Source organism: Artibeus jamaicensis, unplaced genomic scaffold (genome assembly GCF_021234435.1).
Source record: "Artibeus jamaicensis isolate MK-2021 breed Jamaican fruit bat unplaced genomic scaffold, CSHL_Jam_final contig_834, whole genome shotgun sequence".
Classification (NCBI taxonomy): Eukaryota; Metazoa; Chordata; class Mammalia; order Chiroptera; family Phyllostomidae; genus Artibeus; species Artibeus jamaicensis.
The window spans coordinates 2479900-2496706 of NW_026521981.1; the positions used below are offsets into that span (position 1 = coordinate 2479900).

General features: G+C 44.1%; 1 protein-coding gene across 1 annotated transcript in view; it reads right to left on the reverse strand.

The window, feature by feature from the left end:
- Positions 1–16807, reverse strand: part of CDHR3 (cadherin related family member 3) — a 72525-nt gene that overhangs the window by 11524 nt on the left and 44194 nt on the right. Inside the window, exons 7-12 of the mRNA XM_037166377.2 lie at positions 14695–14843; positions 12408–12597; positions 5670–5841; positions 4248–4350; positions 3244–3342; positions 1358–1584 (exon numbers count right to left, since the gene is read on the reverse strand). Coding sequence (XP_037022272.2) covers positions 1358–1584; positions 3244–3342; positions 4248–4350; positions 5670–5841; positions 12408–12597; positions 14695–14843 — 940 coding nt within the window. The remainder of the gene's footprint in view (positions 1–1357; positions 1585–3243; positions 3343–4247; positions 4351–5669; positions 5842–12407; positions 12598–14694; positions 14844–16807) is intronic.

Consider the following 16807-nt stretch of genomic DNA (forward strand, 5'->3'; position numbering starts at 1 on the left):
ACAAGAGGACGAGGACCTGGCTAAGCTGGGATCTCATCTGTAACCCGGGCTATTAGAGTGCACTAAGCTGGTGGTGCTTACCTGTCATAAGCAGGGCCAGCCTATTCTCTTTCATTGCTGTCTTTTATGCCTGGTGAATTGGAATATGGACTGGGACAGCTGCCAGCACAGAATCACAGAATGTCAGCCCTGAAAGGGACTTATGTGATCATCACCCTTTTTAAAAGTTTATGCATTTTGAGTCATATTTATTCCACCTTTGAAATTTGGGGATTTCAGCAATTTCTGAGCCCAGGAGTAAATTGAAATGTTCATTCTAGTTAGCTCCCTAAGTGGAGTCCATTCATTTTTCTCAAAAAGCTGGCCTAACAAACACTACAATTATCTCCAACTTAACACATCTCTTCCTCAGCAGGCAATGCCGAGCCTCACACATCATTAAAACCATCATCCTGTTAATTCAAAGCAAGTCATGAGAGGAACTGGACTAGTCAGGCGTTCGGTGATCGAGTGACTCTTCATTGAAGAGATCAAGAAATTGGGATGAGAAGATAAACGTGGTTCAGACCCCCTTGGGATTAAAGTGAGAAATGAACTCTGTCTCCTGATTCTGAATCAGTTATTCAGTCTATCACACAGGGCTGCCTGCTGCTAGCTGAGAGTTCATTTTGCTTTATGCTTTTTCACTTTACTAATGGGAAAGAGCAAGAAATCATTCTGTCCTCCTGGCCATCTAACCACTGACAGCACAGATTGGTTAAACCTTGTTACTCAAAGGGTGGCCTTGGACCAGGTGCACGGGCACCACTTGGAAACGTGTTAGGAATGCAGATTCCTAGGCCCTACTCAGACTAAGCAGACTCAGAATCTGCATTTAACCAGATTCGCAACATCAAAGGTTGAGAAGCAGTATAGCCCCAGTCAAGCCACATCATTTTAAGAACTACCCCATCTGGTGTGATGGGGGTAGTATAGGAAAGGAACACAGCAAAGCTACAGGGGTGTGAGAAATGCATAGCTACAAAACCACACCCCACTTCTGGCCATGCGCATCTCACCGTCAGCCGACTGTGAAAGCACAGGGAGATTTAAAGGGCAGCTAGAGGACACTTGTCCCACAGCGTGGTCGTCCCACAGCGTGGTCATCAATCTCAGCGCTCCTCCCAGGCACCCACACACTTGGATGTCAGTCTTTACTTTCTGGGCACTGCTCTGTGGGTCCAGGTGTGCCTGCAGTGCTGAACACCACTAGTCATTTCCTGTCATGTTTGGAGGATGTGCCCCATTAGGATTCTTGTTACTATAGCCACACCTGCAGGGAGCCAGAGAGACCCTGCACCAAAACAGACTCACTCACAGTGACCGAGTTTGTGTCCTCATTGTTGGTGGCCTGGATTCTGAGAGTATAGGTGGGGGTCGTTTCGTAGTCCACTTTAGTCACCAGCTTGAGTTCTCCTGTTTTGGGATTAATCCAAAACATGTTTGTGTAGTGGCGGCCAGCCCCTCCAGCAGAGATGGAGTACACAGTGCTGCTCTGGGGGAGGTCGCGATCGGTGGCTCGCACCCTTCCAAACTGGGTTCCGGCTGGGAGAACAAAGTACCTCAGATTAGTCCCGCTTTGGGGGGTACAGGGAAGATCCAGGAGCAGATATTCTCATTGCCATGGGCAGTTAAGGCTTTTAGGGGCCCCTTTGCTGTTAAAACGCTGTATGTTTTACATCTTCAGTTCTATTAAATTCAAATTATGCTAGTGAGCAGCCATGAGGTCACTAGTCCTAGGATCCAAGCCAAACTGTGAGGTGTCAAAGACAATTCATGCCTTCAGACAGTCGCCAGCAACGCTGATCACTCTGCTATCACACCCACACGGCACAGAGCATTCCCACACACGCATCTCTTTGCAGCAGTGTTTTCTAAGTCTCTTGTATTTTTCACATTTTCTATAATGGGCATGAATTGTTCTTATACATGAGATGAAAAATAAACAATGTGTAAGAGTTTAGCAACTGAGGATTAGAGTATAGATTTAAAAATTTTTAAACCATTTTTTATTTTTTAATTAGTTGACAAACAATATTATATTGGTTTCAGGTGTACACCCCAGTGATTAGACATTACATTACAGAGTATAGGTTTTTAAATACTGTTCCATTTTGTTTATTTTACAAATCTTGGTGGGGGTGCTGCTGGAGTTCTGGTGTGCTTGTTTTGTGGCAGTCCTTTTTCATAAATTATCCCCCTCAAGGACAGACACTGTCTTTCATTCAACTATGTAACCCCAGCACTAAGACCTTGACTCATAGTACGTGATCAATAACTCTAAGTTCTTTGAGTGTATAAAAAAGCTTATTCCTATTGCATCTGTTATTCACTGGATAAGAGATAAAGAATAAAAAGCTTTCCCTTTAGACCCTTTTTTGTGTTTTGTTTAAAACTTAATGTCAGGAAATAGAGACCATCATAAAGAGAATAAAATGGAGCTGAGATAAATTTAGAATAAAATGGAGACGACCTTAAAGAGAGAGAATAAAATGAAGAGGAGATCATTTTAGGAGTGTTTGTTTTAGTTTTTTGTTTTAAATATAGAAGCACCCATGATAAAAAGATCAGAAACTGTGGTGAAGTCTGATTATACTGGAGTCGACAGGACCATTTTCAAACGGGAAGAGATGGGGAGAAACCGAAGCTGGAAGTGGGGAGTCCTTTGTTTAAAGGGGAAGAGCCTGCAGAACTCCAGGCTCTTCCTGGAAGAACAAAAATCCACTCCCATTCTTCCTGAAGGGCAAAAAGGAAAAGAGGCCCCCAGTGACTCCCATTAAGGGAGGGAAAGTGTCTTTGCCCTGTTTTTAAATGGAGAAATTCTAGAAATGGGAAAACGTTTTTCTATTTTTAAATTTCAATTCTCTGAATGAGCTAGATAAAAATCACAGCAGAGACCAAGGGAAAATTCTGGCTGCAACAAGGGGGGATTAGGGGATCAGGCACATGGACAGGGAAGCGATCAGGTGTTCAGAGAAATGCAGTTTAATCAACAGATTTCAAAACCTGGAGTTCACCTGAAGGGCTCCTCAGCAGTGAGGACAATTTAAAAAGATACAAGAGACGCAATAAACCCGATTCAGCTGTGAATCGCTGCGCACTACACCACTCAGGGCCTCTGCAAGGCAGCTTCTCCTCTGCTGAATGCCCATCTGGATGGAGTCTGTCAAGAGCACAGTGGCCTGTTTCTTGTCTGTTACTTACCTGGCCTTATTTCTGACACATTAAATACATAGGATGGCTGGTCAAAGACGAGAGGAAACTCATTTTCTGGACTTGTTAGAACATAAATGTAGATGTTATCTAAAAACAGAAATAGGAAAAAATTAAATCACAATTTTCTATTCCCATTCACTTGTTTATAAACATTTTTAAAGCATCTTATGTGTAATGGGTTCTGTGTAAAATATTGGGGATACAAAGTGATTAAGATCTGCCAGTTTCTGCCTTCCAGATGCTGAGGGCAGCTGCCTTATGAAGAACACATGTGCAGGTCACTGCAGAAGCCAGAGGAAGTACAAGCTGAATCTCACAAAGGCAATCAGAGCTAGACAAATGGGAGGAGGGGGAAATGTGGGGGTGTGACTCTAGGCATGGGCATGGATAACCAAGGTAGAAAACTCAGAATGACTGAAAGCTGTTTGGCCTAGTTAGAAAAAAAACAGTGTTAGAAGCAAGTGACTGGAGTTGAAGCTAGAGAGTTAGGCAGGGCCAAATGATGAAAGTCCTTGTGTGCCGAGCCAAAGAGTTTGATCTTGAACTTGACAGCTAAGGCAAGACACTCAAGGGCTTTAAGCAAGGAAGTAATATCATGGCATTTTCACTTCCTAAAAATCACTGTCAGAAATGTGGAGGATGCTTTGGAAAGGGGCAAGACTAAAGTCAGATCCTTAAAGACTCTCAGTGTTGTAATTCAGCAGAGAAAGAAGAGGTTCTACATTAGAACAGTATTAGTGGCATGGGAGTGGGGTGGGGGTTGGCAGCAGAAGCTTGAGATTTTAGGGGATGACACAGAAGAAAGGACTTGGAGACCAATTCAACGTGCTTGGTGACAGAAAGAAGGAATCTGGGCTGATTCCCAAGTGTTTGAGTTTTCTGAAGTCTCCTCTTTAACACAAATACCTAGCCTAGTACTGAGTGTTGCCCACCAGTCTAGTCATTGCTGCTCAAGGAATATGCCTTATGAAATAAGTCAAAATGATACTTGCTTTTATAGTAAGGATGGGCCACATCCTGCACCTGGATAGTCACCGTGTATTTATTGCTGGCTGCTAGATTACTTGGATTTTCATAATCTAGATCACCAATCAACTGGATTAAAACAGAGATATCAGATTACACACAAAAGCAATCTTTTTAATTCAACTAATAAAGATATTTTCATAACTGTTAGTAGACCTGTAAATTGGAAAAACTTTCTGGAAAGCATTTTGCCTGCATAAGGAACTTTAAAAAGTTATGCCCATACCTTTGCTCACTGTTTGAGAATTTATGCAAAAGATTCTATGTTTAAAGATATTTATCAGGCACTGTTGCTAAACAGCATGGGCTGAAGACTTCCGGTTAGTTGAAAAGAAGTACAATATAGATCCTATATGCAAGGCTATTTCCACCATTTAAAATACTTCTGCATATATGCATATATGTATGTATGCATATATAGAATATACATAAAATCTATGTGTGGTGAAGAAGAAAGAAATATATCAAAATATTAATAGTGGTTATCACTGAATGGTAATGCTTTTCTGGGTTTTCTACATTTTCTACAGTGAGCATGAATTAATTTCCTAAACAGGAAAAGTGAAAAATTATTTTTTAGCTGACTCTATGAATAAAATTGGTAAGACTTTCTTGGGGACCCAAGAAGGCCTTGGGGTGCGAGGAGGAGAAGGGGATGGGTGAGAGGATGCCTCCTAATAGGCTGCTTGCTCTCTCCCCTGAAGCTTGACCTCTTATGCAAAGGTCTTCCAACCAGGACCACTGCCCTCTGATTCCCCCTTCCCAAAGCCACTGACTTCCTCTGCCCTTCCATTTTTCTCTCCTCCTTCCCAATACCCTCCAGTAGGAACCCTGCAGGGAAGGGTCTCATACAGCTCATTGAGACCTGCTTTTCATGTTCACCCTGTTTCCAGTCCCACTTTGCCTCTGTGGAGATGCTGTGGAGTGAGGCTACCTAAACAGCCTCACTCTGTCATTCTCCTTTGGGTCTGCAGTGGTTCTCCAAGACTGAGTTTAGCATGACACACACACTTATGGCCCTGGACCTGCTTTCTCTCACCTCACACCTCCATGGGCCAGGAAGGAGCACTCAAATACACAGGAGTGCTGAGCCCAGAGGGAACTAACATGACTATACAGGCAGCTAAGCAGGCACAGCCAACTGCAGCTATGCAAGAAAGAATTCAGTTCTTACCACCCAGCACAACTATGCATAACAAATGATTCCCAGGACTTGGGTAAAATAAAGAGCAAATGGGGAAAACAGAGTCACTGTGAAGTTCCTCAGTCACAACCACGCAAAGTGGGAGTTACCTTGGAAAGTTCTCTCTCTGGGCCAGCAAAACCATTATGCATGTTAGATCAGCTTCCCCCATGCCCTCTCAATGATGCAATGACCATTAACTGACCACAATTTTCCCAGAGCCAGCTGGATCCTGTAAAAATCTGCCGTGGCTCCCCACTGCAGATGGTGTGGTGAAGTTGAATTGGCTGTTTGGTGCTTCGCTGTCATCATCAAAGCAGACCGAGTTCAGGTCCAGAAGCAACGTCCTCTTGGCTGTGCTTTCAGGCACCATAATGCTGGCAAAGAGACATGATTCAATATTTTCCCCAACAAATGGTGATGGAGTGTTCCTTCTGACACAGACCCCAGGCTAGACATCTCTGCTTTAATTTCAATTCAAAGCAAGTCCATGGTTATTGTAGTAACTGCCTAACTGGAGTCCCAGCTCTACCCTGGCCTCCTTTCAGACTGTTCTTAATACACCAGCCAGAGGCACCCTGTTACAATGCTGTCAGGTCAGGTCCCTCCTCTGCTCCTAAATCCCAAGTGGCTCCTCATTTCACACAAATCCTCACTTTGACCTACAGGACCCTTCGTGATGTGCACCACCAGCCCTTGACCTTACTTGTCGGAACTTACCACCTACTAACCCTTCTCCTTGTTCCTTCTCCTCCTGCCCCTGGTGCTCTTTGAACACTCCCTAGGATCTGGCTGTGGCCTCAGGGCCATTCTATTTACTGTTGGATTCCCTTTCCACCAACATCCTTATGGCTGCTTTTCCACTTTCTTTAGTCTTGAATCCAATGCCACCTTCTCAGGAGGCTATCTGGCTACCCTACCTACCCTGTGAATGACCCCTCCCCACCATTCCCTCTCCCATTCCCTCCTTTATTCTTTTACTTATTATTGAAATCTTTAATTCTCACCTGAGGATATGTTTGTTGATTCTTTTCAGAGAGAGAGAGAAACATTAATGAGAGAGAAACATCGATTGGTTGCCACCTGTACATGCCCTGACTAGGATTGAACTTGTAACCTTTTGGTATACAAAGAAAATACTCCAACCAACTAAACTACCCAGCCAGGCCTTCTCCTCCCTCCCCACCTCTATTTTTAAATCTTGGCACTTATTATTTTCTAATATATTATATAGCTTACCTATGTATCCTGTTTATCACCTCATCGCCCAATAGACTGTGAGCTCTAAAAGGACAGAGATCTTTATCTGCTTTGTTCTGGACACACTCAATATTTGTCGAATGATTGATTAGTAGCTGCTGAGACTAGCACAGTAGTGAAAAAGAATATAAAGAAGAATATAAGAGAAATATACCTTCTTTTCCTGCCTATAGGACTTTGTAATCTTGTTAGGGGAAACCCTGCACCCCTCTACCCCTCACCTTCCATACTTCGAAGATTGGGAATTTCTCTACTTGTGTTCTAATAGCTTAATGCCATAGAAGGGCCTATTAATACTTGATACTAATGATACTATAATGAAGAGTATCATTCATTTAATAGTTATTCAATGGAGTCATTCATTCATTAAGAGTCAACTTGGGGGGTCCAGATCTCCAGTGACTCCAGGGTGTAGGCAAACTGCACAAATGAGTAAAGCTGCCCCCAAACTGGAGCTATCTGGTCAAGCCCAGCTGGGTATGGAAGATTTAGGAAGAGTGATTAACATCTTGAGAGACTTTATCATATTGTACTTCCAGACTTCAGTTTTTCCATCTATAAAAGGGACATAGATGATGTAATTTAGTTTTTGCTACACAACAAACCAGCCCAAAACTTAGTGGTTTAAAACAACAGACATTTATTATTTCTTACAATATTAAGGGTTGTCCACTAGTTCTTTTGGTTCTAGTCCAGCTGGGCTTGGGCTAGGTGCTCTAGGATGGCCTTGTTCACACACCTGGTGGTAGGAAGGTGGTGACTCTCTGCTTCATGTTGTCTCTCCTCCTCCAGGAGACTAGTCCCGGCTCTTCATGTGAACATTTCAGGTTTCCAAAAGTAGAAAAAGAGGGCAATTCCCAGTGCAAAATATTTTTCGGGCCTCTGCTGTGCCACATTTGTGAGTGGTCCAACAGCCAAAGCAATTGATGCAGTCGAGTACAGATTCAAGGAGTAGAGAGAAACCTGTCTCTCGATGGGAGGAATGGTGAAATCGCACTGCACCAAGGCACACATACAGGCAGGGAAGAATTTGTGGCTGGTGTTTTAGTTTGGGGTTTGCTGGTTTGCCTCATGTTTTTTTCCTACTTACCTTCAATCATATTTTGCCTTGGGCAGAATTTCTTTCAAAAATATATTGTGGCTACCATGAGAATGTGCCTAGAAGACCTTCAGTCATAGGAACATAATTGATCACAGATCCCAGCTGCTGTGCTCTGAAATCCATCGCTATATTTGCAATGAGGCCGTGTGCCCATGACTGGGTATGGCAGAGATATTAAAACAGGCTCGTTAGTGTCCTGTGACAGCTGGCTTTGGCTTCTGGACTCCCCAGGGCCCTAGCCACACCTTGCATAGACTTCATGCCAGGCTACAACATTTCTGTCTACCCTCCCTCCCTCCCTCCCCCCTCCCTCCCTCCGTCTTTCCTTCATTCAGGTCAGACATCATGGTCTGTGGATTCTCCCAGCCTTGTCTAGCTCTCTCCTCATTTTCTCCTGCAGACATTTCCTTAATAAACACCTTCAACATTGAATTCCGTCTTGGTGTCTTGTTCTCAGAGCACCCAGACTAACATGTGTTAAATTCTTCAATCCTCTGTACTATTATCTCTCTCTGCATCCAAATTATGCTCCCTTCTATATTCCACATCATCTCTTAATGGCAGCTGAAATGGGCTCCAGGCTCAGCAAACATGGAGCAAAGTCTGACAGCAAGGATGGTCGTAGGCTGCTGAGGATAACTTGGTTTGCTTCCTGGAAAGCACTTTTCTGACAGGTGTAACTGACTCTCCATGATGCCTCATTGGCAAAGATTGCCTTTGTGTTTCAGCAGGATTGGAGCCCAAACATTTCCATTCCTGTCTTGCATACACAATCTCATGGTTTTATTCATAAGCACTTAGAATATATGCCATTTATTAAACACCAACCATATGCTGTATCATACCAAGCATTTAAAAAATACTATCTCCAATTCCTTCAACTCCAAAAAGTTTGTATTCTTGTTCCCACTTTATAGATAAAGAAAGATGGTTTAGAGAGGTTTCAAGACCTGTCCAAGAAAGTCGATGCATACAGGCACAATTCTCTATTGTCTGTGTTAGATACCGTAAATATTACTTCAAGTTCCATGAATCAGTGAAGTGCCAGGCCCACAGATGGTTTGGGAACCTGAGCCTTGATTCTAACTCTTCAGAAGCCAGGAGGTTGCATCATCCAAAGAATGCAGGGTCTGAAGCCAGACATTCAAGATTCATGTACTCCAAAAGAAGCTTCCACATGCAGCCCCTCAGGGCTGCCTGGCATGTTCTTTTCATTCTTCTCTGACACTTGGTATTTTTTCCCATAAACACTTGACTTGGGAAACCACTCCGCATCATTCATCAATCCCTGCCTTAAAGGCAGGCTGCACCCCCCTCCCAGCCATCTGACCAGAGTTCCCTCCCCAGGCAAAGGTGACTGGCCCAGCAGCATTCTGAATCAACCAACCTTCTCCTCCTCTGGCTTACAAACAGCTTCTGAAGCATTTTCAGCCTGATAGTTTACAACCAGAGCAGGGCAATGCTGGGGTGGGAGGCTTGGCAGGGAGTGCAGAGGGGAGCAGGGGTTGGGTGGCTCTTGTGGGTCTTTGATGCCTCCATCAGATACCTGGGATCACTCATCACCAGCCTGGGAAAAGTAAGGGGCTCTGTCTAAGGTCTGTTTCCATCTGGGCCCCACCTGAGAGCCAGAGACTCACAGGGCAGCAGCAGCCAGACACGCAGCCCTGCTTCTTCCCACCCTCTTCTACCTTATCTCCCAAACTCCAGTGCAGGGCCACACCAGGAGCCCCAGAAGGAGGAAATATTCAGGGAGTATTATCAGAGGATGGTGGCAGCCCCCAGTCTGTAGTTTGGTGTGCGTTTGACCTGCCTGTGTGCTTCAGCTCTGGTGTGGTGGGAATGGAGACGGTGGTAAGGATGGGAGGGTGGTAGGTGATGCAGAGTTAGGATTTCTTGGCCACTGGAGTATGCAAATGAGGCAGGGTTTTGGACTAAGGACCTTCACTTCCAGGACTGCAAGGGAAGGAGCCCTTTTGTTGTCCCTCCTCACATCTTGGCTTTCACAGAATGACTCTGAGTTACTCTCACTGAAAAAGCACTGAGGAAGGACTTGAACACTATTTAGAGTTGCCTTTAGTAATAAATACAATTAGCTCACTTACTGTCGGGCATTGACCTTCATGACTAATTTGGAGAGAAGATTATCAAGAGTAAGATTCTGCATGGGCTTGCCTGGACAGTCTAGAGTATTCAAAATAAAATTTTACCAGCCAATGTAGAGTGCAGTCTGCAAACTGGTCATCCCACATATCAGAGGACTGTGGCTACAGGAGCCACAGTAGGTACTAAACAGAACTGCACCAAGGGGAGAAAGCTGACGAGGAAGTTTGGAGACAGCACTGTCTCTCCAGTCACTGATACCCAGAGTTCTTATTCCTCAATCCCTGTGTCCCGCCTTGCAGGGCAGGAGAACAAAAAAGAGCAGCAAGGCCTAGAACGGCAGCATATGAGGAGAGGATTCCCTTGGATGCACCAGAACCACCCAAGAAGCTAGCATAGATTTAGATTTTCAAAGTAGAGGTATTACTCTGCAGATCATCTCTACTCCATCCACAGGACCCTATCTTCTTTGAACAGAGATGAATGTGATTTATGCATATAATAGCGTAGAAGTTACAATTCTAAATATTCATGGCAACCATCTCCACCCATCAAACAGTCTCTGAGGTTAGGATTAAGATAGGAACCTATCACATGCTCAAGGCAATGTGACTTGACCAGGGCTTCGACAGGAAGCAGATAGCAAATTAGGATAATTCTAGAGGAGGTTTAGCCAAGGCATTATTATAGAGGTACATACAGGGTATACGGAAATCTCAAGAGGTGGTGCATTATCTCCAACCTAGTAGGAATGGAGCTCCCTTACTATTTCTAGACCTGGAGGAGCCAGTGCAGGGAGCAGTTCCTGAAACTGGAACCTAGGGATAGACAGTGCTGTGTGCTGAGGGCTGCCTTATAGGAACTGAGACCTTTAGGAGGTAGAGGGACATATCCAGTTGACGGGGAGGGAAGCAGGGGGATACCCTGATTTCATGATCCCCCTTCTTCCACTGGCCAACCAGAAGCTTCAGGGTAAGGGAGCCAGTTAACAACCATACAGAGCAGGGTGGGGAGGCTGGAGGCTAGATCTGAAGGGACGATGAAATGTGTCCACAACAGGGTTTAACAGTTTTGTTATCAGACTCAAGGCCACATTAACCTCAGCATTACAATGGGCATGCCAATTGAGATATTCATCAACATAATAAAGGAATTTATATTTCTATTGCTTGCCCTAGACAATCTGTCTAGGGTCCTTTGTCCCTGCATAGCCACGCTATGTATTGCATCTGTGCCCAATGTCACCTGGAGTTTAAAAAGTCAACTTGCAAAACTAGTCAAAGACAAATTGATAAACTCGGGAGACTCTGTCCATGTGGATATCTAGAAATGAGACCTGTTCCAGTCTTCAGCCTTGCTCCGGGAGGGACCAACTTCAGACTGGAGCTAGCTATTCTGAAACGACCATGGAGATGAATCTAACCTAACCCAGGAAATACTAATCTTCTGGCATTGAGACAACTAGTCGGTAGAAAAACAGTTCTTTTTTTTTTTTCTTTCTCTCTCTCTCTCTCTCTCTCCCTTCCTTCCTTCCTTCTTCTTCTTCTTTTTTTTTTTTTGAAGATTATTTGGATAAACTTATGCTGTAACATAGAGGTTTTTTTAATTTTAATTCTCATTGATTTTTAGAGAGAGGGGGAAGAGAGAGAAGCATCAGTTGGCTACCTCCCATATGCACCCCAACCAGGCATTAAACCTGCACAACCTAGGTATATGCCCTGGGAGGGAATCAAACTGGCGAACTTTGGTGCACAGGATGATGTTCCAACCAACTGAGCCACCCAGCCAGGGCAATAATACTGTTTTCAAAAAGGCATATTAACCTAGAATAACAAGGGACTTTATTTTTAAACAATGATGAACAGATTATGAGGCAAACAACAGATCAAAATACACAAGATACTTGCATCCCACTTGTATCTGCATATTCCCTTTCTGTTGCCTTCTGTTTATGTGCAATTGAGTTCTATAAAGTGAATCAGATGCTTTGTCTTGTTTTAAGTAAATATTTTGTTTGATTTATTCATATTACTAGCGCTAGGCTTCTCTAGGAACTCCTAGTTACTAATCCTAAGTCTCAACTATCTATTTTAGCTGCTAACTAACAGCACTATCTTGCCATGAGTGGTAATAAATAAGGGAAAGGCACAGTCCAGAGAGGGTCTAACAAGTCCCTGTGGTACTTTTCACCAATGGAGATGAACATGTTGTAAAGAGAACAAAATAAAAATAGTTTTTAATCAAGAAAAAAAGTGAAGTAGGGAGACAACGAAGAGGAAAGAAAATGAAAGAGGGGCACGAAAAAGGATACTGGGAGAAAAACCTATCAACTAAATTGAACAATTCAAATCTACTTATTTTTGTGAGCCCTGTCCCAATGCCCATAATGCTTCAGCTTCACCTGAGAGTAACCAGAGAGGCCAAAGGGCTGGGACCACTGAAGAAGTGAAAGGCCTTGCATGTGTCTCAGGGTGTGAATACCTGAAGGTGAACTTGGTGCAAGTAGCAGGGTTGTCGTTAATGTCTTTCACCAGGAAGGTTATCTGCATTCGATTCTCCTGACCCCCAAAGGGTCTGTCCTTCACCAAAACTTCCAGAGAAATGACAGGATTTTGTCTTAATTCACCTGCATCTCGGTCTAGCCTGTGGGCCACTTGGATGGTACCAGTCACTAGAAAGGCAAAGGTTAGAAAGTGAATTGAGAAATGAAGAGTAAAGGCAGATGGAGACTTGTAGTAAATTGAAAAAAACATTCTGATATGAGGACTGCCTTGAACAGAGACTGTCCTCATACAAACACATTTTTCAAAATTCATGTTTAAGTTCCTGCATTAGACATTAATTGGGGTATCTGGTCTGACTCTTCTAGAATTTGTCACCCCACGCTTTAGGATTGGGCCCTTGGCAGCAGCCTTTCTCATAGCTGAGTGACTGGCAGGCTGCTGACTCCAGCCTGATCCCCTGGTTCCCTTACTGGAGAACCTGTAGCTGAGAGACAACAGCTGGGTGACCAGTCAAGTGGACAGCAGAGCTACAAGTAAGAGGCCAGAGCTCTAGCTGCTGAGGTCACAGGGGCAGCCCTGGCCTCACCCTTTCTAGGTCCTGACTGCCCCACTCTTTCTCACGAGATACCTGGTATCCTATTGGTAAGTGTCCCTATCTTTATTTTTCCCTCTTGCTTGGCTTGACTTGCCTTAATTTCTGTTACCTGTGACCAAGGAGTCTTAAATACGCTCCCCCCAAAACACTGTATTTGTTAAAAGTTCAATTTTGTGGTACTAGACTGAACAGAGTTTAAACCAGGGCTGTCTGTCACTACACTATCAGCTGAGTGAGGTGCTTGATGACGACAGCACATTAGGAAGCTTTCAGAGGTAGAGCTTGTCTCTCTCAGAGCGGCATCCTTTGCCCCAAATAGCACATTGTCTTTGTGGGGTCATGCGATGCTGGCCTCCACAAAACCATTATGTAAAGTGAAGACTTGTTTTGGTGGTATGATAGGAACTTAGATGACACAGTCTAGGAGTGGTGAACAGGGCAAGCACTAGAGTGGGACAGTGTCAGTTTTCAGTTTGTATCTCAGGCTCACGAGCTATGAGCTTTGAGACTCTGGACAAGTCACTTAACCTGAGTCTCTCTCTAAGCCTCGGTTTTCTCATCTGTCAAATGCAGATTTTGATAGTTCGTTGGGTTGCTGTGCTGAGTACTTTAGATGGAGTGCACGTGGACTACATAGCATAGAGCCTGTTGTGTTAGGCGAACGTGATAACCGCTACACTACGGAAACCCCTAAGCCTGTTACTAAGACCCTAATAAAAGATGGCTATTATAGGAGACAGAAACTCTCCTTCTCTGTACTGGGACACTTCGGTGAGAAGATAATGCCCAGTAATCCAGCAAATTGATCTAGATCAGTGAGGTCCAATACTGTAACCACTAGCCACATGTGGTTAGCACGTAAAACACGGCTAGTTCAAACTTAGATTTGCAGTAAATATAAAACACACAACAGACTTCAAAGACTTGGTACAAGAAACAATAATATAAATGATCTCATTCATAAATTTTAAATATTAACTATATGTTAAAATGATGTTTTGGGTCTGTTAGGTTAGCTAAAATGCCTTTAAAATTAATTTCACTTCTTTCTCTTTACTTTCTAAAATTGTGATTACCAGCCCTGACTGGTGTGGGTCAGTGGGTTGGGCATTGTTCTGCAAACTAAAAGGTAACCAGTTCAATTCCTGGTCAGGGCACACGCCTGGGCTGCAGGCCAGGTCCCCAGTGTGATTGTATGAGAGGTAACCAATAGATGTCTGTCTCTCACATTGATGTATCTCTCCCACTCTTTCTCTCTTCTTTTCCCTCTCTCTAAAAATAATTAATTAATTAATTAATTAAAAATGTGACACTAAAGACTTTAAAAATGACTTATGTGGCTTCTATTCTCTTTCTATTGGACAACACTGGTCTAGACCCTCTCTTCAGAAGACTTCAAAGTACCCTCAGGATAATGAACTCACCCATCCTTACATAAGAACCTGTCTCAACAGTGAAGCAATAATACATCTGTCAACATGGGGTGCTGCTTAGTTTCCCCAACCCCCATGCCAACTGTGTTTAGTATGCTTATAACCCTGTTAACTAATGGTATTCTAGACAGAAAGGTATACCCAAATCGGTAGACACACAAAATATTTGAAAAACTATCCAAATTGCTGGCTGAATTAAAGGGTGCACAGAAATTATGTGAATGTGAGTGACTTACACTGATTTATCACGAAATAGCTGTTAATAGTAGTGATGCTGTAAAGGAGGAAACTGGTAAAGCCTTGGTCATCAGGGTCCTCAGCTGTGATATTGGCCACGATGGTTCCTGGACCCAGCTCTTCCGGAATCACATACTCTCGAGTTGGGCTGGAACAGAAATATGGCAGACACAGCTCATTTTCAGGGGCACTGGGGGATGGAATCTAGGAGGTGGGTATTTTGGTTAATGCTAAATATAGCTCTGAGCTGTTGAAGTTGCATCCACATGCTCACAGAAAGAGCTCAGCAGCTGAAAGGACAGGAGACTGGCTTTTGTATTTCCAAAGATCACATTCCTGTAGACACAAAGAAAGCACCATGCTGTTATTGCAATGATTTTCATTGGCCACAGTCTTTGACTCGCCCATACCCAATGCCATTCCGGATCAGCCTCAACTTTAAAAAAATACAAGGATAGTTGGTCTGCCAGCCATCTTATCTCTTTCTCCCAATTCTTGTGCAAAATTCCCGGAAAGATTTTTAAAATCCATCTGTATATAATGTCCAGAACTACAGGTTCCTGACTCCTATCACATGGCAGATGCCAAAGTCAGATAAATTGTAAACCCTCGTCATTCTAGGGTCTCTGCTCAGTTTTTATTTCTTCCTTGTCTTATTTTTTCTTTGCTTTAGGAGGCAGAATTTATGCACAGAACTTGTGTACCTTCCCAAGTAGCGTTAATCATGAGGTCAGCTCTCTGAATGGAGAAACGAGTCCCTTGGCAGCAGCCAAGGTCGGAACAATGGCCTCCAAGGATGGCTGCTGCCAGACAGCCTCAAATTGCCAATTTACCCTTTTCCCTCAGACCTCTACTGCCTTTGGAAAAGGCCCATAATAAGACAGATAGGTTTGAAGTTTTAACTATACAACTTGGGTAAATTGAGTAATTCTGGATGCACCAAGGGAGGCTTATTGTTTAAAATAACTCTGCAGGAAGTCCTTTTACTGAGGGAAAATCATTTCAGTGGGGCAAACAGTCACCTTTAATTTGTCAGTTACCTAAGTGTGGATTTACCCATGTGAGATCTTCTTTGAGAGGGAAGACTACACCTCAGATCTAAATGACGACATTTATTTCCTGAGCTCAGAATATTTCCACAGATCTATCTCATCAACCCTGGAGGGCAGATGAGGCCAGAAAGAGGAAAAAGGAGAGGTAACCTCCAGCTACAGTCAGAGGCAGGCAGAGAAAGGCTGGGCCCAGGATCTCCCCAGCCAGGACTCGTCCCTGCACCCTGGGCCTGCCCCGACTCATGAAGTGACCTCCTGTCAGTGCAGTCCATGGTTCAGGGATGAGAATCTTGTTCAGATCAAGAAGCCACCTTAGCACTCTGGACTTCTCCCCATCCAGTGTCCCACTGCTGCAGCCTGTTAATTCATCTACTTACCTCACACACCGGTTTCTCAGGGAATCTGTGCTGTGTGCCCACTGATGGGTCCAGGATTAGATAAGTGGGTGGAGTCAGGGAGGCAGGGGTGACAGAAACCAATCCAGAGCCAGAGGAGAGGGCGGCAGCCCCAGCTCCTAAGGCTGGACAGAGCCCTTATGTCCATCATCTGAGAGCACTTGTTTCTAACCTGTTATATTTTTTCTTTGGTTACAAAGAGATCACTAAGACACCTGTGCTTCTATCACAGTCTGGCCCCTGCTCCTCCGGTCACGGTCCCTGCATTCTAAACAGTCTCCCTGTGGGTGCAGACCTCAACTCACTCCAACCCATGAAATCAGAATCTGCATTTTCATAAATGTGCAGGGATTGACAGGACTATCATAAGGAATTGCCAGAGGTGACAAGCACAGACTCCCAGCCTCTCATAGGAGAAACCCAGGTCACCTTGGGGAGAGAATCCCTTCCCTCCCACCATCTCTCCTTCCCTAAGGCAATCAGGCAGGGGCTGATTATGTCGGTAGGGGAGGAAGCTGCTATTGGCACCTCAGGGGTAGAGGCCGAGGATGCTGCTAAACGTCTCACAATGCACAGGACAGCCTCCATGACAAGGAAGTAGCACAGACATTGGAGACATCTTTTTCTGCAGGCTTGCCTTGTTTAAGCTGGATGCTCCAGGAAAT